This window comes from Pteropus vampyrus, unplaced genomic scaffold (genome assembly GCF_000151845.1).
Source record: "Pteropus vampyrus isolate Shadow unplaced genomic scaffold, Pvam_2.0 Scaffold256, whole genome shotgun sequence".
Lineage (NCBI taxonomy): Eukaryota > Metazoa > Chordata > Mammalia > Chiroptera > Pteropodidae > Pteropus > Pteropus vampyrus.
This window is the reverse complement of record NW_011889037.1, coordinates 121130-145624: the sequence shown is the minus strand read 5'-3', so window position 1 is coordinate 145624 and position 24495 is coordinate 121130. Positions and strand designations below refer to the sequence as shown.

Below are 24495 nucleotides of genomic sequence, written 5' to 3'. Positions count from 1 at the left end.
TCAGCCTAGAATCAGCTGTTTCTCCAGGAGCTCTGGTCCCTTTCAATATAAGATGGTACTAGAAACTGAGACCTGGGGGCCAGGTGTGCTTACTGCCATCGGGCGTCATCACCTCTAGGCCCTCTGGCTGACAGAGCCCGCAGAGCCACGAATACACGTCTCTGTGCACACTGATGCCCCCAGCTCCAACCCTTCGCCTCGCCTCCGCTCCTGGAGTGTCTGTGACTAACTGGTTTATCTTCTCATTCTCTTGGAGTGTCTTCTGAAGAGTAGATTTAATTTTGATGACGCCCAATTTACCAATGTGCTTCTCTTAGAGATAGTGCCTATCTGCCTAACTCTAGAAAACGAAGGTTTTATCCTGTTTTGTTTTGGACGTTTTATGGTTTTAAGTTTTACATTTTGGTTTGTGGTCCCTTCTGAGCTCATTTTTGCCTATGGTACAAAGTATGGGTGGGAGCTCATCCTTCTGCGTTTGGACATCCAATGTTCCCAGCACCATTTGGGGAAAACGCTGCCCTTTCTTCACTGAACCGCCCTCGCGTCTCTGTGGAAAACTAAGAGCCCCGTCCGTCTGGGTCTGTCCTTGGGCTCCATTCTGCCCCTGCAACCCGTCCTCTCCCTTTACGCCAACACCATGTTCTGGTCGCTGCAGCTTTGTCTTGAGGTCAGGTAACGTCAATCCTCCAACTTCATTCTTTGTTTTCAAAGGTATTTAAGGCTATTCTAGGTTCGTTGCATTTTCTATGAATTCTAAAATCAGCCTTTCAATTTAAGGTTTTGAACCCACAGAACAATCTGGGGAGAGGTGACTGCCATCTCAACGATGCTGAGCCTTCCGACTCGTAAACGTGGTATCTCTCCGTTAATCCAGGTCTCCCTGACTCTCAGCAATGTTTTGCGGTTTCCGCGTAGAAGTCTCGTACATCTTTGTCAGATTTATCCCTAGGTTCATCATGTTTTAAAATGCTATTGCAAGTGATATTTTACAATACTCATTTCCAATAGTTTGTTGCTAACATATAGAAACATGCTTTTTCTATCCCGCATCTTGCTAAACTTATTAGTTCTAGTAGTATTTTTATAGATTCTATAGGATTTTGTGCACAGAAGACCGTCTTGTCTGAATGAAGACAACTGCACACTCCCTTTCCGGTCTGGATGGCTTTTGTGTCTTTTTTGTGCCATGTAGAGCAGATGTGCTGAGGGGGTCCCTGCCTTGTTCCCGATCTTGGGGAAAAAGCAGTCAGTCTTTCACCATAAGTATAATGCTAACTAGGGTTTTATTTACCCACTAACTGTGGTAAAATGTAAAAATATAGCCATCGAACCATTTCAGGTGTATAGCTCAGTGGCACTGAGAAGAGCATCCATCACGTCGTGTAACCGTCACCACACCTACTTCCAAAATGCTTCCATCCCACAGACAGAAGCCCTGTTCCCATGAGTGGCCCCTCCATAGCCCCTCCCCAGCCCCTGGCAATCTCTAATCTGCTTTCCGTCTATATGAGTTTGTCTACTTCAGATATTTCATATAAGTCGGGTCATACAATATTTACCCTTTTATGTGTGATTTCTTTCATTGGCATATCTTTTCAAGGTTCATCTAGACTTTGTATATATTAGAACTTCCTACCTTTGAGATGCCAGAAGTCACAAACCTCGAAGGGGGCTTGAACCCTCAGTAGAGCAGAGCCTTGTGAGCTGTCCTGTAACCCATCCGCGCCCCGCTCGCGCCCACCTCTACATCATCTTCCTCATGGTCCCACCTCAATTTCAAATGCATAAAAGAAACTGCAAAACTGTTATTCTCCAGAGCATTTGAGATCTTGCTCCCTCCCTGGCATATATGGTCAATGTGGCTCAAATAAACTCTTATAAAAATTCCACCCTCCCACCACGCCCCCGCAAAAAAAAAAAAAAAACAACAATAACTTCCTTTTTTATGGCTGAAAAACATCTCACTGTGTGGGCAGACCACATTGTGTTCATCCGCTCATCCTCTGGACACTTGAGCTGCTTCCACTTTTTTGCATTTGGATGCTGCTGTGGACCTGGGTGCACAGGTATCTGACTGCGTCCCTGCTGCCCACTCTTTTAGGTACTGTAAGTGTATATATGTATGCCTTTTCTCAGGTTAAAGAGGCTCCCTTCTATTCCTAGTTTGTTCAGTTTTTATCAGGAATAAAATGCTGGATTTTGTCAAATGCTTTTCTACACTTACTGACATGATCGTGTGGTTTTCCTTTTCACTCCGTTGATATGGCAAATTATGATTGATTTTTGAATGTTAAGCCAACCTTTGGTTTAATGAATAAACCGCACTTGTTCAAGATGCATTATACTTTTTATGTACTGTTGGATTCAATTTGCTAAAATACTGTTAACGATTTTAGCTCTGCATTCATGTGGGATGCAGTCTGTGTTGCGATGTTTTTCTGGCAATGTTTTTTCTAATTCTGGTGTAGAATGAATTGAGAAATATCCTCTCCACTTCAATTTTCTGGGTGAGTCTGTAAAGCACTGTCACAGGAACAATGAAATGCCTGGTGGGGTTCACCAGGGAAGCCATTTGGGCCTGGAAGATTTCGTGGGGAGGTTTTCAAACACCAATTAAGTATCTTTAATAGATATATTTTTTTCTGGTTATCTATGTCTTATTGAGTTATCTTTGGTAGTTTGTGTCTCTCAAGGAATTTCTCTATTTCTTCTAAATTGTCGAGCTTATTGGCATAAAGTTATTCATAACATTTCCTTATTATCCTTCTAACATTTGTTGACTCTGTAGTGATATCGTCTCCTGTTCTTGCTGTTGGTAATTTATGTCTTCTCTATTTCTGTCCTGATCTGGCGGGAGGTTTATCAATTTTATTGATCTTCTCAAAGAATCTATTTTGTTTCACTGATTTTTCTACATTATTTTTCTATTTTCCCTTTCGCTGATTTCTACTCTGATCTTCATTATTTCCATTCTTCTGCTCACTTTCAATATAACTTACTTTTTAAAAAAAGTTTTCTCAAAGTAGAAACTGAGATCATTGATTTCAGATCTCATTTTCTAATACAGGCATTTAGGTGGTATGTATTTCCCTCTAAGAACTGCTTTGGCTGCTTCCTACAAATTTAAAATGTTTTGTTTTCGTTTTCTTTCAGTTCAAAATACTTTCTAATTTCCCAATTGATTTTTATTAGACCCACAGATTAAGTTCTTTAGTTTCCAAATTCTTGGGGTTTTTCCACATATTTTCCAGATATCTTTATCTACTGATTGCTACTTTAATTCCATTGTAGTTAGAGAACATACTTTCTATGATTTACATTCTTTAACATTTATTGAGACTTGTATTATGGATCAGAATATGGCATATTTTGAAAATGTAGCTGGCATTTGAGTCCAGATGCTCTGGGTCCAGAATCTATGCTCTCACTTACTCCACGGTAGCTGCTTTTTTTCTTAAACAAATTTTCAACTAGTTTTTTTATTTTCAGCTTCAAGATCAGTCCCTTTCCAAACCATTGTTAGAGGAAACTGGCTCCGCCCACTGCTGAGCTTTTAAAGGTGTGCTATCTGCCTGGGCTTCTGAGCTTTCCCACCATCTGCCTGGGACCCACCTTTCTTGGTCTGCCAAGTCAGCTTCCTGTGACTCGTCTATGCGCTTCTTGACTTCTAGAACATAGTTCTTCTTCCTCATCCATTCTCTTTGTCCTTGTGGGTTTCATTTTTTATTTATTGTGACAAAATATACACAACATAAAACTTACCATTTTAGTCATTTTTAATTGTGCGGCTCAGTGGTACTGACAGTCACACTGTTGTGCAGCCATCAACACCATCCATCTCCAGAGCTTTCTCGCCTTCCCAAATGGCCACTGTGCACATCAAGCGACTCTCCATTTCCCCCTTCCCTGGCCCATGGCACCTCCACTCTACACACTGTTTCTGAGTCTGACTACTCCAGGGCCTCTAACGGGCAGAATCACACAGTACGCGGTCTTCTACAACTGGCTTCTTCCACTCGGCCTAACGCCCTCCAGGTTTATCCACGTTGCAGCCTGTGTCAGAATTTCCTTTCTTTTTGAGGCTTGAATGATAAATAGTCCATTTTCTGAATACACTACATTTTGTTCGTCGGGTCCTCCATCGACGGACACGTGGGCTGCTTCCACCTCTTGGCTATTGTGAATACGTTGCTATGAACATTGGTGTACAAATATCTGTTCACGTCTCTGTTTTCACTTCTTTCGGGCACGTACCCAGAAGACTTGCTGGATCTTTGTTCTGTTTCCTGCTTCATAAAAATTCCTTCACTGTTCTTTCAGCAGGAGTTTGAGATTGAGTCCCAGTAAATGCACGGGTTCGATCTGCCATCTTTACCTGGATGCCTGTAAGCACTGCTGCGGCACGAATGCGTGAGCAGTGAATAAAGCACTCAGGGGCTGCGGCCTTGCAGCGTGCTCCTTTGCAGAGCAGGTGGCAGAGCTGCAGCCTGTTGTGTCCACCCCCAAGCACCCCTGCCTGTTTGTGTGAGAGCGGCTGAGGGCGGCCCCAGGGCGGCAAGCTGTGAAACCTTTTGCTCATGGCTGGCACGGCGGTGTGACCATGTATGAAATGAGGGTAGCTGGGGGCGCTGAGGAAACATAGACCAGGTTTCACTAAGTGGCACCTTGGTCCCCCAGGGTGGTGACCACACACCAGACCTTACATACATGCTGGCAGATGAATCTAAGGCTACTGAGGCTGAGGCTGGCAGCATGGTTCGGGTTGAGGCACCCCACACAGGAGCAGGCCCGGCTCGGCCCTGGCCGGCATCCAGGACAAGTTACGGTTTCCTTTTTCTTTCCTCCTTTTTAATTTATTACTTATTATTATTTATAACACCCTGGTCTTCCTAGGCGGTCTCTCATCCAAGTGCTAACCAGGCCCGACCCTGCTTAGCTTTCGAGATCAGACATCGGGCGTGTTCAGGGTGGCGTGGCCGTAGACCAGGGACCGTGGCTCCCCTGGGGCGCGAACCCAGGACCTTCTGCGTGTAAAGCAGACATGTTAACTGCTACACTATGGAACCAGGTCCCAGGTTCCTTTTTGTAAGCACAAGCTACACCCTCCTGGGCAGACAGGGCCATCCTTCCTGGTCAGCAGCCAGCACCCACGTTCTTGAAGGGCCTGTGGGAGGAAACGCATGGCCCCTCCTCTGGGCTCAGTGCTGAGCAGGGCCTATGGCAGATGCCACCGGGAGTGTGTCTCAGGGCTGGGAACGGGGCTCCTGCTGGGGGCGGCCAGAAGCCGTAGGTGTGAGACCAGATGCCACAGCCCAGATGCAAGTCACAGAGACCCAAACTCTGTGGGTCCAGACCGCAGGGTGCTCTGATACCACCTGGGCCTCACCCAGCTACGGCTGCCTAGGCTGATCCCATTGCTTCTCAGATGCTAGGAAGGTCACAAAGTACGGACACCAGGATAAAGGCGCACACATTTCTGTACCCAGAAGCAGTGTCCTGTGGAAGCCCCAGCTGGCAGCAGCGGCCCCGGGAGCCTCCGACCTCTGTACACTGCTCACTCACCTTTCACACTTGGCAAGCACTCCTTGGGGCCCCAGGGGCTGCATGCCAAGCAGTGGACACTCCTCCAAGCCTTCAGCTCAAGGCAGTAACATTGCAAGGCCTTTGGAAGAGGCTGAGATGAACTGTGAGCCCACCTTCTGGAAAGGCCTGAGAAGACCAGGCAGAGCCAGGCGACCCATTGGTCTGCACATCTGCACAGGCCAGGAGGCCACCTGGCAAGACCTGTGTGCTATGTTCAGGGATTCTGCTTCAAAATCTGCCTGGATACAGACCTCATGGCTTCCAGGCTCCTCCCCCAAGCGGCCGACGCCCTGTACGGTACCCATGCTCCGTGCCCCTTTCTGGGGCCCTGCAGCCTGTCACTGTATGCACACGACTAGCCCCACACCTGCGTTGGGGCAAGGCCCTGGCCAGACGGGGTACACAGTCATTCCTACAGGGCAGGCTGTGGCCTATCTGACCTGCAGGGCATGTGAGCGTGTGTGCTCACACACTGTGTCCAGACACTGCTCCTCAGCCCTATGAACACCCACAGCCGCTGGGGTATGGGGCGGTCTGCTGCAGACGCAGGTGCTATTTACGGCCCTGTCCCCATGCTTACTCTGCCTAGAAGGAACATGGCCCTGAGCCTTCCCTCAAGCGGGCCAGGCCCAGACCAGAAGAACCTGACGTGTGGCCTTCTAGAGTCCACAGCAGAAACTGACCCTGCACTGGGCCCCAGGAAGCTATCAGCAGGTGGCTAACCTGTGCTGGTCCCAAGCTCCGACTCCTTGCAGCAACTCAGGACCAGCTTAGCTTGTAGCACCCAACAGCCTGCTGGTCTCGCCAGACCCAGTGCTGGGTGGATACGTGCTATGGGCACCACTCCCCGCCCGCTCTCAGGAAGAACCCCCCTGGTCACAGGACAGCTGAAAGCGAAAGCAGCAGGTGCACATGGCCGACTGGGGCCTGCCTGCCCTTGTCAGCCAGGGCAACCAGCTACAGTGGCCAGGGCCCCTGTGGCTCTTCTCAGGGCCTCAGTGCCAAGGAAGGGCTCCCTGAGGACCCCCTGCCCCAGTGCAAAGCCGGACGGGGCCCTCAGGAGATGCACGTGTCTGCTGGAGGTGCTGCGCTAGCCCCCACATACCTGCTGCCCCGAGGTGCTGCATGGTGCCAGCCAGGGAGCTCTGGGCACAGCCCTCCCCTGGCTAGTGGCAGAGCCTGAGGCACCACGGGGCCCGCGCTGGGCCTTACCTTTGGTGTCGTTGACGGGGTCCATGTGCCGGTAGATGTAGCCCTCCAGATATGAGTGGAACTTGGGTGTGGGCGGGAAGAAGGCCAGGCAGATGGCCATGAGCTCCCAGCCGCGGGCCAGGCTCTCCAGGCGGAAGTTCTCGGTGGTCTGCCGACACAGCTGGATGTAGAGCTCATCTCGCAGGCCCTGCACGCTCCAGCCCTTGGTGGCGATCTCCAAGGCCACGTGCAGAGGGTCGGCCTTGGCACGTCGGTCGCCCATGTACATCTGGATCAGCTTGAAGATCTCGCATGCCTCCTTCTTCACGTGGCGGTCACTGGTCACGATCATGGGCTTCTTAATGGGCTCACTGCTCCAGGCCAGCATGTTGGCGATGGACACCCTCCGCCGGAAGAGGCCCTGCGTGTGCTTGTTGAAATGCCTGGACGCCCAGTTCTCGATGTCGGTCTCCGAGGACGGCTTGCGCAGGGTAAACGTGGGGAACACACAGCTGGCGCTGGGCATCACGCTGCGTGTCTGCCGGCCACTCTCAAACTGGGCACAGGTGCCGAGGTCCTCGGACTGAGGAGGGCAGAAGGGCTGTGAGGGGTGGGGCCCCACCTGACCAGCCAGGTGAGAGGCGCTGTGCCTCTTGCTCCACCCGCCCAGCAGACGTGCTATAGCAGTCTCCCCGCAGGAGGGGGCGCAAGGACCCAAGGAGGCCCTGCTTGCAACCTTCATCCTGGGGGCGCCACCTCCAGGACACGCCCTCCTTGCTCCTGAGACCAAGGGTTGGGGGGCCAGGGCAACTCTGGGGGCGGGAGGAAGCCTCTTCCTGTCTTGTTGTCCGCTGTCTTCCTGTATATGAGCCCTGGACAGGAATGTGCTCTGAACAGTCCAGCCTGGAGGGGCACTAAGGCAGCCCTGCCATGGGGGACACTGGATGCTCCAGGTCACTGGGCCCTTGGGCACACCTTCCCTGGTGGAGCTGGAAGTAGACTTGAGATAGCCTGACACTGTGAGGCCCTCTGGCCACCGCCAGCTCTGAGCAGATGCCAGGGCAGATGGTCCACCGAGGTTTCATGAAGCAGATGGTGTGAAAGATCAGGGGTCAGGAGGTGAAGACCAGAACATCGGCCCACACCAAGTCCTGGGGCACTGAGCTCCTGGCACATGACCTGGATGGCAGAATCTGACCATCATCTGTGCCTACTACTGCCTAGGGAAGGCACATCAGGCTGGGCCTCTGCTTCAGCCCCAGCTGCAGCCCGGGGCCCTGGGAGTCACTTGGGGCCCTTAAGTGCTTCCTGGTCCCTTCCCTGCATGTGGGAGCTATCTGAGCAGCCCTGGCACTCCACCTGCACAGCTCGTCACCCAAGAGCCCACTCACAGGCAGGAGAAAGAGGCCCCGGGGGTCCAGTAGAGAGCAGCTGCCCACCCACTGCCCCTGTCTCCGTGGCCTGGAATCAGAACATGGCCTGGCCCCTGGTGACTTGTCACATCTGCCCTGCCTCACTGTGGAAGGAGGTGAGGGCGCCCTGCCCTGGTGGTGTTCTCAGGGACATTGGCTGCCTGTCTACACCAGGTCTGGGGATGCCATCTGCCCCGCCCGTGCCCCACCGACACCCTGGCTGTGCACCCCTACCTGTGAGGGGTGGAGGTAGGGCTCCGGCGACGCCAGGTTGGTCTGCACCGAGACACTCTTCTCGAGCAGGATCTGGGGGAAGGCGAGCCTCTCCAAGGCGCCCCTCTGCCAGTGCTTGCTCTCCTGCTGGGCCAGCGCCTCGTCCTCGCTGAAGGCACGCACCACGGGTCCGGGCATGGGGAGCGGCACGGCCCCGTCACTCTCGTAGCCGGAGCCGTCCTGCTGGGAGTCCCAGCTGGCTCGCTGCTTCATGTGGAAGTGGACCTGCTGCGCCTCCCACGCCAGCCGCGCATGCGCCAGGAAGGGCTCGGCCCCGCCCCGCGCCCCTTCGGCCTCGCCCGCCTTGGACTCCGGGCGCTTTGGGGCCAAGCTGGGCCCACTCGGTGGCCGCTCTTCGCCCAGGGCCTGCTCGAGCAGGTCGCGGTCCCCCGGGCTGTCCGTGGACGAAGCACTGGGGGCATGACACAGAGAGGGGTTCCTGCTCTTCCTCTTGCGCGTGCCCGGGGAGTAGCCCGTCGAGGACATGGTGTCTTGCTGGCTGGACCAGGACATGGCGTCGTCCTGGGCCTGGGGCAGCGGCGTGGGCGGGAGGGCGTGCCGCAGCTCGGGCCCCTCCATGCTGCTGTAGTCCCCGGATGTGACCCCCAGGCGCTGGTCCCGCAGCGGGCACGGGCTGGGCTGCAGGGAGAGCGAGCCGCCGCCGGGGTTGGGCGCGTACTTGTGCCGCGGGCCTGCCCGCAGCCTGGGGCTCGAGCCGGCCTGCTCCACGTACACCAGCTGCCGCACGTACTCCTTGCCCGCGGGGCTGTACTCCAGGCTCAGGAAGCGCTCCGGGCACTTCTGTCGCGTGAGCACCAGCTGCTGGAAGGGCGAGGCGGAGGCCTGTTTGGGCGACTGCGGGAAGGGTAGCGGCTTCCGACCGGGAGACCGCTGGGGCGAGCCAGCCTCATACTGCACGTCCATGGGGGGCTCGTCGTAGATGGGGGCCTGGTACTCGACCGGGGGCTCCTCGTAGAGGGGGGGCTCGTAGGCGTAGCGCGGGGAGGAGGGCTGTGAGTCGCTGGCAGGCTTGCGGGGCTGGGCCAGCAGCGGGGAGCAGCTGCCCAGCTCAGCCCTCTTCAGGAAGGGGGATGGCCTCCGCTCGGGGAAAAAAACCGGGCCGTCTGCGTCCGGGCCAAATGTCTGCAGGCTGGGTGAGTGCTGCCCACCGGAGGGTTTGCGGGAGCGGCCCCCAGGCTGGCTGTCCAGGGGGTACCCATTGCCCTGCGGGGAGAGGAAGCTGGGCTCCCGGTCTGCAACTTTGATGAGCATGCGCTCCTTGGTACCGGAGTTCCACCGGAGGGAGGAGGTCCTGGGGGGAGAGGGGGACAGGCACAGGTTACCTGAGGGACACAAGAAGTGGAAGGCTGGCCTTGCTACCAGCCCAGACATATTATCCACCTGCCCTGGCTCAGGGTATCTGGAGGCAAGGCCCAGAGGGTCTGGTCATTTTCCATCTTATTCCTTGCCCCAATGGGCGCTGCAGCCTGTGGGGGCCTGGAGCAGCTGGGGTCTCCCGGCACACACACCTCCTGAGTCGGCCCTGCAGCCCCCTTCAGGGCGCTCTCTGGCCAGGGGCTTCCCCTTCGGACTGCTGCCATCATGACACTCCCTGCAAGGGCCTCTCCATGTGCGTCTCTGCCCTGCTCCCAGCCCAGCAGCAAGCATAGAACTCCTTGTATGTTGGAGAGCCGGCATTGCCCTCCCAGAGGACAGGCCTGACAGGACTCCCTCCCGCCCCGCTCCTGCGCCCAGCACCCACCTTTGCTCCTACCGGCGGAAGGCCGCTGTGCCCGTGCACCTGCATCTCAGGCCGCTTTTCAACTAGAGGCTCCTGTGAGCTCTCAAAGGGCAGTGTCTGCCTGTGCCCGCCCTCGCCAGCACTCTTCCCTTGGACGGGGATGACGGGACTGCTCCCCGGTGCCTGCTGAATCCTGAGCCAGACTAAAGGCACCTGTGACCCCGGGAGCCGTGGGGCCCGAATCTGGGCCCCGAATCTGGGCCCCTCCACTCTGCGGGAGTCGTGCTGGACTTCACCTTGTCTGAGATTCACTTGGTGACAACCCTGGGCGACACTACCCGTGGAGGTGCAGACTCAAGATCCACACCGCACCCTGCCTGCCCAAGGTCAGCACAGCCTCATCGGCAGGGGCTGGGGGGGCGGGGAGCTCTTGCTACTTGCTCACTCCCTCAAGCGACTTCCAGCTGCTTTTAGGGTTTTCTTTTTGTATATAGTATTTTCATGTGTTTGGGATCCACAGCACTGTTTCAAACTGTGGCTTCATATGTTTTATGATTTTTAGAAACTCTTGACCATTGTTTTCTCAAGTATTACTTCATCTCATTTCTTCTCTCTTGTGGGAATCTACCTATTTCTGTCCTTTCCGTCATGTGCCACGTGGTCTCGCGCAGTGTGCCATGTTTCCCATCCCCAGCCTCGCCAGGCTTCACGATGGATAGTTTCTTTTGATCTACCTTCCAATTTACTAATTTTCTATTTAGCTATGTTTAATCCGCTCTGACACCCATATACTGAATTCTTAGTTTTGTTATATATTTTGGTTTAAGAATATTTATTCCTTTTAAAAACAGAAAATTTTTAGAGTACTTTTAGATTAATAACAAACTCGAGTGGATATATGAGATTTCCTCACATGTTTCCTGCCTATATTCACGCCTCCCCAGTGATCAACATTCCACACGAGAGTGGTACATTTGCTGTAATCAGTGAACCCACATTGACACATTGTCATCACCCAAAGTTCTGTCTACATTACAGTTCACTCTTGGTGCGGTATGTTCTATGGGTTCGGATAAACGTATGATGACACGTACCCCCCATTATAGTATCATACAGAGTATCTTCCCTGCCCTAAAACGCCTCTGTCCTCTGCCTATTCTTCCCTTCCTTCCAGTCCATGGCCAAATCTGAAGCCAAATCAAGGAGCAAATCTTTCGCCTCCAAAGAAGCCAGTCTGAAAGAGCTGCATACCATGTGACGCCAACTACGTGACGTTCTGGACTCACATGGTGTGCAGCCGTTGCAGACTGGCTTCTTTCCCTTGGTAGTATGCCCCAAGGTCCCTCATTGTCTTTTTGTGGTTTAACATTTCATTTATTCTCAGTGCTGAATAATGTTCCACTGTGTGGATGGACCACAGCTGACTTACCCATCAACTGCTAGAGAACATCTTGGTTTTGGGGACTATGAATAGAGCTGCTATAGACATCCGTGTGCAGGTTTTTACGTGGACGTGTTTTCAACTCCTTTAGGTAAATACCAAGGAGCATGACTGCCGGTTCCTATAGCAAGAGCATGTTTAGTTTTATAAGAAACTGCCACGCTGTCTTCCAGAGTGGCTGTGCCCTGTGTACTCACGCCAGCAGTGACAGCCCACATCCTCACCTGTATCTGGTGTTGTCCGTGTTCTAGATGTTGGCCGTCCTAATGGCTGTGCAGTGGTATCTGACTATTGTTTTAATTTGCATTTCTCTGATGATGCGATATGGGGCATCTTTCATGTGCCCAAGCGGCAGGCTGGGAGCGGCCTCCAGCAACCAGAAGCAGAATCCCAAGGAATGGGAACTTGCATCCTGAGCCCTGCTGCTGTCTGACTTCTCCTTGGGGTGGGGAGGTCGAGCTGCTGAGAATGTCGCTGAGCAGCAGGGTTTGACCCTGGCTGTGCCAGGGGGGCCACGTGCCGGCGCGCTGGAGTGGGCTGCCTCGCCGCCCATTTCAGGCCCTCTCACCCTGAACTCACGCCACTGACCTTGTTCTCCAGCTCCCAACTCACCCACCCCTCACGAGTAGGACTTGTGGCCCAGTGACCATCAGAGGACAGAGGGAGAGGGACCAAAATGCACAACTGGTTTCTTGAGAAGCTTGAGATTTCTACTTCCCGTGATGAGGAATTAACTCATCTTCCCACAGCCCCCTGCCCTGCACCCCCACCTGACGCCACTGCTGTGCCCCTCGGGAGTCCTCCCTGAACCCTCACCTCCACTTTCCAGGCCTTGCATCTGCTTCTTATCCAGAGTCCCTTAAGTATGTTCCCCTGGGACCACCGAGTGGCCCTTTCTAGTCAGCCTCCCTGGTCTGCCCATGGGCCTCTGCCTCTTTATGGCTCCGCAGACCAGGAAGCCGGTCTTTCTCCCCAGCCGTTCCCCAGTTCCTTGCCATCTCCGCTACGGTGGGAGGCACCAAGGTGGGGAGACACCACTGCTCCTAAATAACAAGGGACGACTGCCTGGGTGTGGCTGTTCGGTGGACACTTTCGAATCATGGGGGAGGAGACCCTCCCCCTGCTTCCGGAAGTGCTGGAGGTCAGGTGGACAGGGGCAGGGGTGGGCGTTGAAAGGGCTGGCACAGTGACAGGGCTCCATGGAGCTCAGGGCGTCTCTCTGAGGGCCTCCTTTCAAAAGAAGACTGGAGAGCACTGGGCACAACCGAAGCCAGGGGAAGCACCGCTCCGCTGCCGCCTCTTCAGACGGCCGCCTGCTCTGCATGTGGCACCTGGGCCTGACACCATGAGCTGCAGTCTGGGACGCAGCTCCCAGGGGCATGCTCACGTGCACCAGCAACAGACTGCACATGCGAAGGGGCGTTGGAGGGACAACTTGAACTACCCCGTCCTCCAGCTGAGTGCACCGTGAGGCTCACGGCCTGGGCCGCGGCGAGACGGGCTGCTTCCTGCCTCCCTGCTCCTGGCAGACCCACCTGCAGTGCCTGGGGCGGGTGGCGGCGTCTCCTCCCCAGTCTGTCCACAAACATCAGCATCTCTGTTCTCCCCGCTCTGCCTGAGTGCACGCACCCCCCAGAACGATGTCCAGCCCGGCCCGCACCCGGGATGGCAGAGCCATAGCAGCAGTGGGCTACCAAAGACTAGGTGGGCAAGGCTGGGGACCTGACCTGACCTGCCCATTAGGCAGTGGTTCCCAGTGCTTGATGTGACCGATGCCACCCTAAGAAGCAAGCTGTGCTCAGTGACCAGTTCGCTCCAGGAGGGCTGGGTGGTATCGTCGCGAAGGAAAGTTCTTACAGAGGCCGTGGGCGTGGACTTGTTTACTGCCTTGGATCTCACAGCCCTTAAGCAGCGGTGCCACCTGGCTATGAGCTGCCTGTGTCCTTGAAGGCCACCTGTGCCCAGACCCCGTCCCCTGTTGGTGCAGAGACCCGAGCCCTGGCTTCTGTCCACAAGCTCTCTCAGGAACTTCTGTTTAGCTCTGGGTCGTCAGCTCCCATCTTTGGTCTCTCGGCCCCACGCGCCTTTGAAAGTTGGTCCCAGGACGGCCGCAGTGCAGAGGCCTCGTCCAGTCACCACCCACACCCCACTTTACTGATGGGGACATGGATGCACAGGGAGGCTGGGAATACTCCCAGCCACACTGCTGGACCCAGGACAGGCTCAGCTCCCCTTCCTGATGTGTCGAGGTGCAAACCCAGCTACCATTCTCACCTCAATCTTAGACCTGTGGAGCAAACTGCCACAGGCCCTCAGATCTTCAAAGTGTCCCCTAAGCCTGGTGCTACTCCTGGTCTGTGCTGGGGGCACCCAGGCCACCCAGAGGCACAAAGGCTGCCTAGACCCCACAGGCAGAGGAGGAGGTGCTTGCTCCAGCCAGACACACAAATTGGCCAAGGGATGGTCCTGCCCAGCCTAACGGCTGCTGCACCCCCAAATCCTGAGTCATTCTAGAATCTTCCAAACCCAGGACCAAGAGAGGCCAAGACTCCCTCCCTAGGACTAAAACCAGTCTTCCCCTCCATCTGGGAAGAGCTCCCAGCAAGGCTATGTGCTGAGGACCCCCAGGCCCTCGTCCCTCCGCCGCAGGCCTGGGCAGCACCGCGGGCGCCATGATTCCCCAGGGTGGGCAGTGACAAGGCTTCTGTTCAACGAAAAGCTGCCACCTGAGCCCAGGGGCCACTCCAGGAGGCCTCTGCCCAGCTGCTCACGCCCCACTGCCCCGCGCAGGGCCCCGCGTGCTGGGCGTGTCCAGCTAGTTGCCTCCTGCCGACCCAGACTCTTCCAGCTGAGCCAGGAATTGCCGAGAAAACCACCCTCGGGTCAGAGCGGGGCCGAGCCTGAGATGACGGGTCCCACCTGTAGTGAAGAAGCTGGCCGTCCGCATTGTAATCCCGGTAGATCTCGTAGTCCTTCTCGAGGAACACTCCTGGTGGTGAAGAACTGGAATGAGCAAAGTGGAAAAATGATATGAACGTAAGTGCAGTAACTTAAACGTATGGCACATTTAAAACACACACCTCGCCCTTTCAGTTTCTCAGAAATGACCTCGGTGCCCTGGCTTCTGCCCACAAAGCTGTCCCCTTCATCAGGTCAAACAGGTACTTCTCCTGCCATAAGCCCGCCTCCCAGAGTGCCTGGAACATCGCCTGCATGGAATGGACTGGGACCCACCTGCCCTGCACAGGGACAGCCCCACCGAGGCTCTGTGCAGAGGCAAGGACGCCGACCGCCTGCCCTGGATTGTAGGAGCTCAGGTAACTGGAACGGGGGCCTCTATTCTAAGGGCACCACGAGGCGGTCAGTGAGAATCACAGCTCTGTCCAAACATGGCCAGGTGCCCCGAGAAGAAAGCAGGGGTGGAAACACCTTCGTGGGGACACAGCTTCCTGGGGCAGCTGTGTCAGGGAAGGGCGTCTCTCACTGCCTATATGTAACAGTTCTGGAAATGTAGTCAACGCAATGAGATTTTTAAAAAGCAAGAAATTTAAATATATGAAAGAGATAAAATTATCATCAGTAGCCAACCTAGAAAAACTAAAGACTTAACCACAAAACTGAGTTCACTCGCAGAATGCATGGGACTCACTGTGACCCAGGAGTAGCACGGGCTTGCACTTTGAGCCCACAGCAAGCTAAGGCCGTCTTAACTACTGAGAGGACCAAGGGCCTGGTGGCACCCATGCAAGAGCAGATGGACGGCAGGTGTGCCGGAGGGACATGTGCATCGTGAGCAAATGCAGGCTTTAGGGGATGAAGTCGGTCCCTCCTGGCTCCACACGAAGGTGGCTCCAGACAGATTCAGGCCTCAACATGAAAGATAAAACTATAAAGCTAACACAAGACATGTAAGATGATATCTTTGAACCTAGGCCAAGGAGGAACTTTTTAAACAAAACATTATAAACATAAACCACAAGGCAAAAAACTAGTAAATTTGGTTGCATCAAAATCAAGGACACCAGGATAGCAGGCAGATGACCAAGTAGAAGATCCTCACAATGTCTGAAACCAACAAGAAAATGACATCTGGAATGTGTAAGGAATTCCTGCAAGCACAGAAAGTAAGCCAGCAGCTCCAGCAGAAAAATGAGTTAAAACAAAACAAAACAGGCAATTCACATCAGAGAGAACTCACAGGATAAATGTTCATGACAAGAGAGGAAAAATCTTGGCAAACGAGGAAAATCAGAGCATAGATGAGACCTACTCAGCTGATCAGACCCGCTGAGCAAGTGGGTATTGGGGCTGCCCACACCGGGCCGCAGCACAAATCCCGGGCCCCCTAGCTGCCCCCGCCCCGCCAGCCATGCCCCGGGGCTGAAGGTGCAGAGAAGGCAGGATGGGGCCACTGGGAGGAAGGCAGGCCCCACAAGATGACACTCCACAGGCAGGACACCTGCGGACACAGACATCAGAGGGGCTGACGGTGAAAAGCAAACACCTGGATTGACAGTGATGATGAGCGAAATCCTCTCCCTGCAGCAACGACCGCAGTAAATATAAGATGACGCTCAGAATGGATGAAAAAGAAAACAAACGGCTACCCGTTACTTATAAGAAACACACCTAAAATATAAGCAGGAAGGGTTATCTTTTGGGAAAGGATGTTGAGAGGCAAATACTCATCAAAGAGAAACAGTGGCACCGCTTTAATGTCAAACAAAGTCGGCTTCAAGGCAAAAATCAGGAGGGGTAAAAGGGCAACTGTGTAACAGCAAAAGGAAAACTTCAGCAGGGAGACAAGATTCCAAGTTGATTTGCAGCCACTCCATGGCTTCTACATAGAAGGAGGAGAAACAGACACATCCCACCATTCCAGCGGGGGGCTTCACCTCCCAGAATTGACAGATTGGGCAGACACAATTAGTAAGAAACCTGATGGACGCAATGAACAGTTTTGACCTAATTGACAGAGAGAGAACTCCAGACCTAACAAACAGGATAGAGATTATTTTTTGAAGCAGTCATAAAATCATTTATAAAAATTCAGGATTGAGGCCACAAAGCAAGTCTCAAAAAAAAAAAAAAAAAAAAAAATCATGCTTTCAGACCAAATTGAAATTCAGTTGGCAATCAAGAACAAGAAAGAAAATAACCGACGGTTTTGGAAAATAAGACATTTCTAAGTTACAACTGAGTCAAAGAAGCAGGCTTAATTAAAATTCGAAAGTATTTAAAACTGAACAATGATGCCGAGTCTACATCGCAAAGCCGTGCAATGGAACTGAGGTCGGAAGCTGAGGGAAGTCCACGCCTCGCCAGTTCACTGTAGAAAGAACAGTGGGAACAAAAGAGTTAAACTTCCAACACAGTCAGGAAAGCGGCGAGAAAACAACACCAGAGAAAGTGGAATAAAGCCCAATAAGAGCAAAGACATGAAAGACTCACTGGAGCCAAAAGGGTTCTCTGAACACACCAGTGAAACAGAAACCCTTCTACAACCGAACGAGAGAGAGCATGCGCACACAACCTCAGGTGACAAGGGACACGACAATCTCAAAACAGAAGCACACCATGAGTAGCTTTATGCCAATGTGTTTATAAACAGGTAAATGGACAACTTAATAGAAAAACATTTTATAAAATTGGATTTAGGTATTAAAAAACCCAAACATTCCTGCAAGCATTAAAGAAATAGAATCAATAGTTAAAACTCTATCCGGACCAGCCCTGGGCCTGACGGTGTACGAGTGCCACACACCTGGAAGCAGACGGTGGTTCGGAGGACAGAAGACACGCCGCGCTCTCAGAGCCAAAACGAAAACAGCCAAACACAGAAAAGGAGTGGGCAAGCACAGGCCGCTTTTTCTTACCAACGTGGAAAAAAAATCCTAAATAAAATATTAGCAACCTGAGTCTATTTACAAAATTACACAAACCAAGTATCCCAGGAATGCAAGAAACACAGAATAATTTTTTAAAATACCAACTGCAGTGGCATCCCGGTACACAGGACCACGACTGGGTGCTCATGCTCTCAGAAGTCCAAGCAAGGTCCAGGTGTCAACAGGGCTGGTTCCTTCTGAGGCCTGTCAGGGACACTGTTCCAGGCCTGTCCCCAGCTTCTTGGCTTGTAGACACATCGCTTCAATCTGTGCCTGTAGTCACATGGCTTCTCGCTGTGTCTCTAAGAGCACCAGCCCCACGGGATCAGGGCCCACCCTACTCCAGGTGACTGCACCTCAACTAATCACATTTGGAAAGACCCTACGTCCAATCATGGTCTCACCCTGAGGTCCTGGGGGTTAGGACCTCAACATCTTTTGGAGACACAATTCGACCAGGAACACTGACAGCAACAGACTCCGAAAATACACTCCATCAAATTCTACACCCATTCATGAAGAAAGGCATAGCCACCGCATCACAGGGAAGCAAGCCTGCAGCCTGACCGCTGGGACAAGGCCAGGGTGCTGGTCCGCCCTGGTCCAGTTCTGGCCATCGTGGGGCAGTGGGCCAGCATCTCGGGAGAGAGATGACGAGTCTTTAATGAGATTAATGAGAGCTCAACGAAAGTGTAAAAACAAGCCTGACGTATAAAAACCAATGTCTATTTACCAGTGACGATCAAAAAATATGACTTTAGAAAGATAATTTGCAAAAGCCAGTGCTATAAAGTTGATACAGCACCTAGAAACATACCGTAAAATTATGCAAGTCCTTAGTTGTGGAAAGTATAAAAGACACTATTTCCATATGTGGGAGAAGACAGTGTAATAGACGTCTGCCTCACCCAAACTGACCCATGAATCCAACGCAATTCTAAGTCAAGTCCACACAGGGCTCCTGGTGGGAATCCTGATCCCGCAGATCTCATAACCCTCCTTTATGGCAGAGCATCTAAGACGCTTTTGCAAAAAAGACACTCCATCCTCTAGACAGGGCGCTGGGCAAGGTGGGGCACTGGCTTCTCCAGGCCCAGCCCCAGCTTATGGGTGACAAAGACATTTGGCAACTGAACCCTAAAAGAACCCAGTCTCTTTACCTAATTACGCAGATGAGTAAAGAACTATAAAGAACTCAAAATCATCACAATCCAATAAAAATGAGCCGTTCTCTGAGCCCTGGGTAAGAAGAAACAGAACAGGACACCAGAGGTCACACCCAGCACACGTGCCATCTGCTTTCTCCTCCTGCTCATCCCTGGGGCCGTGGCTCCCGTGATGGAAGGTCCACTTTTTGGGGACGACTCCAGGCGACCCCCGGAGCCACGCAGACCCACCGAGCCACGGACATCTCCTTGGCCTCTGATCCCGTGTGCGCCCTGCCCTCCCCAGCCCGAGCGGGGGCACCATGGCCAGCTGTGCAGTCCCCAATGCACCAAATCCGCATGCCGTCTGCAATGGCCCTGCCACTTCTCGGTGGCCAGTTTTGGTGCCAGGCCCTTGCGTGTCATTCTCAGAGGAGCAAGACGGGCCCCACAGCGCAAATCGGGTCTCGGGCACTTTGCGGTTTCCACCGCCTCCGGTAAGAGGCAGCCTGCGCCGCACCTGCCCTGCGCCGCACCTGCCCTGCGCCGCACCTGCCCTGCGCCGCACCTGCCCTGCCCGGGCCTCACCTGCCGCTGTCCTCCTTCACAGCGCCGAAGGCCGCGTGCCGGCTCCTCCCCAGCTGCTCCTGCGCCTTCTCGCCAGCGTCGGGCTCGGGCTCCAGGGAGGAGCTGGTGCTGCCGTCGCGGCTGACGCTGCTGCCGCGCCCCGGGCTGTTGTCCGCCGAGGCGCGGGGGGACTCGGTGTTCTGCTTCAGCGTCTGCAGCTTGGCTAAGGGGATGATGTCGCAGCCCTGCGGCCGGTGCCACACGGTGCGCTGGGTGGTGGCGCTGTAGTAGTAGAAGCGCGACGTGTTGGGGTCGAAGAGCTCCCACCACTGGTTCTCGCTCGTGCGCTTGATGCGGACGCCGGCCGGCGGGTCCCACACGCACTCGCCGGTGACCAGGTTGGCGTACATGCGCTCGCGGGTACGCGGCTCGATGATCTCCACCCACTCCAGCCTGGGAGAGAACGGCAGGGTCAGCGCGGGCGGAGCGGGCAGGGGCAGGCTCCGCACCCCTGGCCCAGCACCTCCTAATTTGGGGTTGACACAATCAGTCCGTAACAAAAATAATTTCTGATTTACAGAAAAGTTAGAAAAACAGTCTTCCTCCTGATTCCCCACATTGCACCCCACACTACACATGCAAAGGTCAAGGTCTGGCGTGAGGATGCAGAGGAGCAGAGGGGGGTAGGGGGAGGAGGCGGGGCTCGCTCTGTCCCACAGCCGACAGCCCCCCCTTCCCCATTTCCCCAACACCGCACTGCTGCTCTTCCTCCAGGGGCGGCAAGGGTTGCGTGGTGAGACACTGTGCGTGACTGTCCTGCTTCTCACCACGCTCAGCATCGGGGACCAGTCTTGCCTGCAGCAATCATTATGGTGCTACCGGCCAAATGCGATGACCTGCTTCCGTTACCCCCCCACATGTATGGTCGGAATTCTGTCCTGAGTGTCCTACAATAAAGAGATGGCTGCTGCGATGTGACAGCGTGACATTTTTCTGCTTTGCTGTAACTTCCAAATTTCTACAATGATTACTTTTGCAATTGGAAAAAAATTAAGATAAATTATCCCCTATTAAAATAGTGTATTTTTTTGAGGAGCATTTTAGATCTTGCTCCCTAGCATATGTCATCAGTTTGGCTCAAATAAACTCTTGTAAAAATTTTTAAAAATAATAGTATATTTTTCAATTATGGCATACAATAACATTTTCGGTATCAGTTTTTAAAGTTTTAAACACTTAGTGCACAATATTTCCATCACCTACACACTCTCACACTGGCCTTGGTCTTTTCTTGGCGGTGGGGTCTCTGGGTGTCTCCTTGGGGCTGCGGTCAATGGTTCTGGTGAGGATGCGTATTTTAATGTCAGGGAAGGACATCCACAGTTAATGATTAAATGAAGCTATATAGATTCTTAAAAAAAAAGCCAAGTGTTTATATATTTGTATAGAAATTTGCGGGAAAGGTCACAGCAAGTATCAGAAGGGGTTGTCCAGGACTAGTGGGACATGGTACAATTTTACACCAAATTTTTTCTCTTGTAATGGAAATTTTCGAACATCGTAAAAACCGATTAGCATGATGAATTCCCACGCATGCGGTTTCAAATGTTCCCTGATTAATGAGGTCAAGCACCTTTCTCATATTCATGAACCATATATATTTTTCATTTAATAAAAACATGTGACTTTTGCCCATTAAAACTTTTTTTCTAATTTGCAGTTGTATTTTTTAAAAATATATATGTATTCTCGATAGCAATCTCCTGGTTATATTGTATTACAAATCTCTCCTGCAGCTTACCTTTTCATTCTTTATGGTGGCTTCGCTCTTTGATGAAAAGTTTTTAATTTTAGTATAGTTGAATTTATAAGTCATTTCCTTTATGATTTCTCTTCTTTCTACTGTGTTTAAGAATCTTAAATCTTAAGATTTCCTACCTTTTAAGTCGAAAACATTCGAAGCTGACTTGCAAAGTTTTATAGCTTTGCCTGTCACGTTGAAGCCCTAATCTGCCTGGGTTGTTTCTGTTTACCGGGTGACATTGCACACTCCCCACGTAAGAAACCAGGGCACTCCATGATGGACAGTGCCAGTGCACCTGTGTCTGAGCTCTCTGCTGGCTCTGCTGGTCAAACCCTCTCTGACCTGCACCTCGTTGTCTTAATCATGGTAGCTTTGCACAGTGTGCATTTCCCAAGTCCCCACGTCCTCTGCTTCTTCAGTCATGTCTTGGCTATTTGTGTGTGACTCTGTTCTCCCCTACAAATTGCAGAATCAGCTTGTTGATGTGCACAAACTCTGTTGGCACCTTTGCTGGATCTATTCCAGGAGAAAAGAAAAAAGCCTTTGTCACGATTTAGTCTCCCACCCAAATCACAGTGTATCCACTCATTCATGTCTTCTTTAAAGGGTATGAACGTGTTTTGTCAGATTTATTCCTGTTTTATATATACACACACTTGTGATTGTAAATGGTACTCTTATTGTAAATGTAAATAACTCTTTAAAAATAATACCATGACATATACACAGAAACATGTACAGGACATGAAGATAAGTATAATGAGCAATTATGAACTGACACTTGTATAGCCATCACTCATCAAGAAATAAGACAAGGCAGCATCCCAGACACCCCCTACATCACACGTCTGCTCACCCCAAGGGGACCGCCGAGTTTGAAAGCAGTCACTTCCTTGCTTTCAAAGTTTTACCATATTTGAGGGTAACCCTAAACAAACCAGTTTAGGTGTATCTAATTTTGAATTACATATTCATGCAGGAAAACTATATTTTTGTGTTTTGCTTCTTTCACTTAAAACAAACTCGTCCTTGCTGGTCAGCCGTGCTGATGGACATCTGGGCTGTCTGCCTTTGGGGATTATTTCTCACAATTGTGCTGTGAACATCCTGTATGTGGACTCCGGCTGCGTGCACAGAGGTGGGGCTCTGGGTCCCAGGAGTGGGCCCCAACTGTCCAGGGGACACCGACTTGTGTTATTTGGAGCCGTGCACAGCACTGCCTGTCACTCCACATCCTGGCCTGCCTGTTGTTTCTCAATTTTTGCAGTTAACTTTATAGATAATTTTCAGATTGTTGCTGGTGTACAGACATGCAGTTTATCTTGTGTATTGGTTTTATAAGCAAGCTTGGTGAGTTTTCTATCGACTCTAATAATTTACTACAGATTCACTTGTGAATAAACAAGGAATAACTGACCTGTTGCCATTTGCATATGATACTGTTGCGAAATTCTCGAACAGAGAGATGGGACATTGAGGCTGTAAGCAGGAAGCAGCGTTTATTGACGCCGGCACAGGCTCAGCGGATTCTTATCCAAAGGCCGGGCCCTGATTGTAACACTGCCGGCTGTTTTACACAGTCCTGCACTTCCGCATTCGTACAGCTTGATATAAGGAAGGAGAACATTGATTGGTTGCCAAGCTATGCGAAAACTGACGTCAGCCAGAGAGTCCTGGGGGGTTAGTCTAGAACTAACTTGTTCGAGCAGGAAATGGCCAGGCAGGGTCAGGCTGCCACAAAACAATGTAATTATCGGTAGAGCAAACACAAACTACTTGGCAGATGAATGGTTAAAAAGAATCACTCTCCTTTTGTGTTCTATAGTTTCACTATAATATCGAAATGAAGGACTTGTGGGACTCCTGGATCCGAGGGATGGAATCTTCAAACAAGTTTTGGACAATTCTCCATCTTTTTAAACATGACCCCTCAACCCCTTGACTCTTTTTCTGGAACCCCCACATTAAGCCCGACAGACATGCTTTTCACAGGATCCCCATGCCTCCATGTGGCTCACACCCCCCATCTCCAGTCATCTGCCTCATTCCAGGTCATTTCTGTAGTTCCTCTTTCTACTTCATTAATTCTCTCTTCAGCTGTGTTTAATCTGCTGGTTCTTTTCCAAATCTCCACTCTCATCGTTTAGGGTCTCCTGCTCTTTGCTCACATTGGTAAGCCTCTCTTATTTCTTTAAACATAGTATCCTGTGTCTGATCATTCCAATGCTGGCATCTGTATGGGCCTGTTGCTACTGGGTCTCACTGGTCGTGGCCATTTCCTGATACGTGGCCCTTTTGTGGCAGGGTTGCTACGCACTATTGGGGGAACTCACGATGGGGAAGTTGGGCGCCGGTGCCCACCCCGTCCACAGTACAACGCACAACGCTCGGCACCCTTGAAGCCTCACACCTCCCTCTCGCTTCCTGTCCACAAATGTCCCAACAACTGCCTCAAAGAGAACCTGGAGAGCAGCGGGGGTTTCCGTAACAACAGCTTTCCCCTGAGACCCTCAGTCAGTGTGTGGTTCAGCCCTTCACCCCGTGCCACTCCCCCTCTGCTCCCATCGACGAAGCCTCAGACCCCAGGGGACTGGCAGGACCCCGGGAGTACTCCCTTAGGGAACTGCTGCTTCTCTGGGTGTCCTTGCCCTGAGTCTCAGCCCTGTGTAACCCGGCAAATGTGTCCACTCTACAAGCTGTTCCCCTCCACCTGCGTCACACTGGGCCGCTCTTGGGGGAGCTCTGTGCCTGCCCACAGCCACTGTCCGTCACACACTGGTCCTCCTGCAGAAGGAAGAGCAAGGCTGGGTGGGCATCTGGGATAGAGGCTGGGAGAAGGTGTCCTAGTAGCACAGGACAGGAGGTAGACCCGTCAGCGGTGTCATCAGGACACAGCTGTCTCTGGGCCCCTGGGTCTCACTAGTGAACCTGTAAGGCTGTGCAGAGGTGGCAAGAGCCCCCAGTGGGAGCCCAGGGCCCTCATCTCCAGGGACACACCTTCCAAGCCCGGCCTCCACAATCGCCAACCCGATGCTCACTTAGGATGGCTATATAACGATTTTTTAAAAACCATAACAAAAAGTATCGGAGAGGATGTGGGAACACGGGAACTTCTACGTATTGCTGGTGGGAACATAAAATGGCAGAGCCACTTTGGAAAAGTTTGGCAGTTCCTCAGAAAATCAAGCACGGAGTTACCACAGGACTCAGCAGCTCCACTGAGGCGTCTACCCAAGAGGAGCGGGCGACTGTGCGTCCACACGAAGCCGTGCACAAACGTTCACAGCAGCTTGTTTACGACAGCCACAGGGGAAACAACCCAAACGCTGTGGCCTGATGAGCGGAGGAGGAAATGGCTCTCGGTACAGTGGAGTGTCACTCAGCCGTAGAGAGAGAGGAAGTGCTGACACGTGTCACCACGTGGATGAACCCTGAAGACACTACTACAGT

General features: G+C 52.4%; 1 protein-coding gene across 3 annotated transcripts in view; it reads right to left on the bottom strand.

Moving 5' to 3' along the window:
* The window catches only part of ARHGAP39 (Rho GTPase activating protein 39), a 67210-nt gene that overhangs the window by 7852 nt on the left and 34863 nt on the right, over positions 1 to 24495 (bottom strand). For 2 of the 3 annotated variants that reach the window (XM_023520292.1, XM_011374816.2), the window contains 4 exons: positions 19263 to 19694; positions 14561 to 14644; positions 8421 to 9771; positions 6796 to 7357 (listed from right to left, as the gene is read on the bottom strand). In XM_023520292.1, coding sequence (XP_023376060.1) covers positions 6796 to 7357; positions 8421 to 9771; positions 14561 to 14644; positions 19263 to 19694 — 2429 coding nt within the window. The remainder of the gene's footprint in view (positions 1 to 6795; positions 7358 to 8420; positions 9772 to 14560; positions 14645 to 19262; positions 19695 to 24495) is intronic. The other variant, XM_023520293.1, reaches the window with a different exon arrangement.